The sequence below is a fragment of the Pterocles gutturalis genome, unplaced genomic scaffold (assembly GCF_000699245.1).
Source record: "Pterocles gutturalis isolate BGI_N339 unplaced genomic scaffold, ASM69924v1 scaffold8451, whole genome shotgun sequence".
NCBI classification, from domain to species: domain Eukaryota; kingdom Metazoa; phylum Chordata; class Aves; order Pterocliformes; family Pteroclidae; genus Pterocles; species Pterocles gutturalis.
Genome location: NW_010105404.1, coordinates 1 through 1021, shown reverse-complemented (window position 1 = coordinate 1021; position 1021 = coordinate 1). Strand labels below are relative to the sequence as shown.

At 49.5% G+C, this 1021-nt stretch overlaps 1 protein-coding gene across 1 annotated transcript in view; it reads right to left on the bottom strand.

The window, feature by feature from the left end:
• The window catches only part of PNLDC1 (poly(A)-specific ribonuclease (PARN)-like domain containing 1), a gene marked incomplete at its 5' end in the record, with an annotated part of 9849 nt that extends 8832 nt beyond the window's left edge, over positions 1-1017 (bottom strand). Inside the window, one exon of the mRNA XM_010087376.1 lies at positions 937-1017. Coding sequence (XP_010085678.1) covers positions 937-1017 — 81 coding nt within the window. The remainder of the gene's footprint in view (positions 1-936) is intronic.
• Between the last annotated feature and the right edge of the window lie 4 nt (positions 1018-1021).

Sequence of the window (1021 nt, the reverse complement as noted above, 5' to 3'; positions counted from 1 at the left end):
AACCCCCCCGGGGATGGTGACTCACCCACTCCCCTGGCCAGCCTGTTCCAATGCTTGACAACCCTTTCAGTGAAGAAATTTTTCCTAATATCCAATATAAACCTCCTCTGGTGCAACCTGGGGCTGTTTCCTGTTGTCCTATCCCTTGCTACTTGGGAAAAGAGATCAAAACTCACCTTGCTACAACCTCCTTTCAGGTAGTTGCAGAGAACAATGAGGTCTCCCCAAGTCTCCTTTTCTCCAGACTAAACACCCCCAGCTCCCTCAGCCGCTCCTCGTCAGACCTGTGCTCCAGACCCTTCACCAGCTTTGTTGCCCTTCTCTGGACCTACTCCAGCACCTCAATGTCCTTCTTGTGGTGAGGGGCCCAAAACTGAACACAGGATTCAAGGTGCGGCCTCACCAGTGCCCAGTACAGGGCCACAATCCCTGCCCTAGTCCTGCTGGCCACACTATTGCTGATGCAGGCCAGGATACCGTTGGCCTTCTTGGCTACCTGGGCACATGCCAGCTCATGTTCAGCCGGCTGTTGACCAACTCCCCAGGCCCTTTTCCACCAGGCAGGTTTCCAGCCACGGGAAATGGGGCAATATGTAACATGCAGGTAAACTGAGACTTCCCTGCCTTCATGGCTAGTTAAGAGTCCCCGTGGTGTCTGTTCAGTAACTGCTCTTCTCAGCTCATCAGAGATAAGTTTTCTTCTTTTGGGGTGGGGAAATCTGTCCTAGGCTGACAAAGGTGTGGGTATTGCCTCTACAACAGTTCAGAAAAAGCAACACTCACTCTCCCTACTGATAATGAACCACATGATGTATCCATACTTTAGCAAGATGCTATTTCCCCCAGAAATGTAGCATTTAGGGATGTTAACCCTAATTTCTCCTGTAATTGCACAGACTTCCTCTGTTCTAGATTTCTGGCAGAGAGATTACATACCTTATTATAGTCAAAGCCATAATGAGACAGGAACTGAATGCTACATGCAGAGAGGCTGAATTCAACATCTGTAACTCCCGATGTT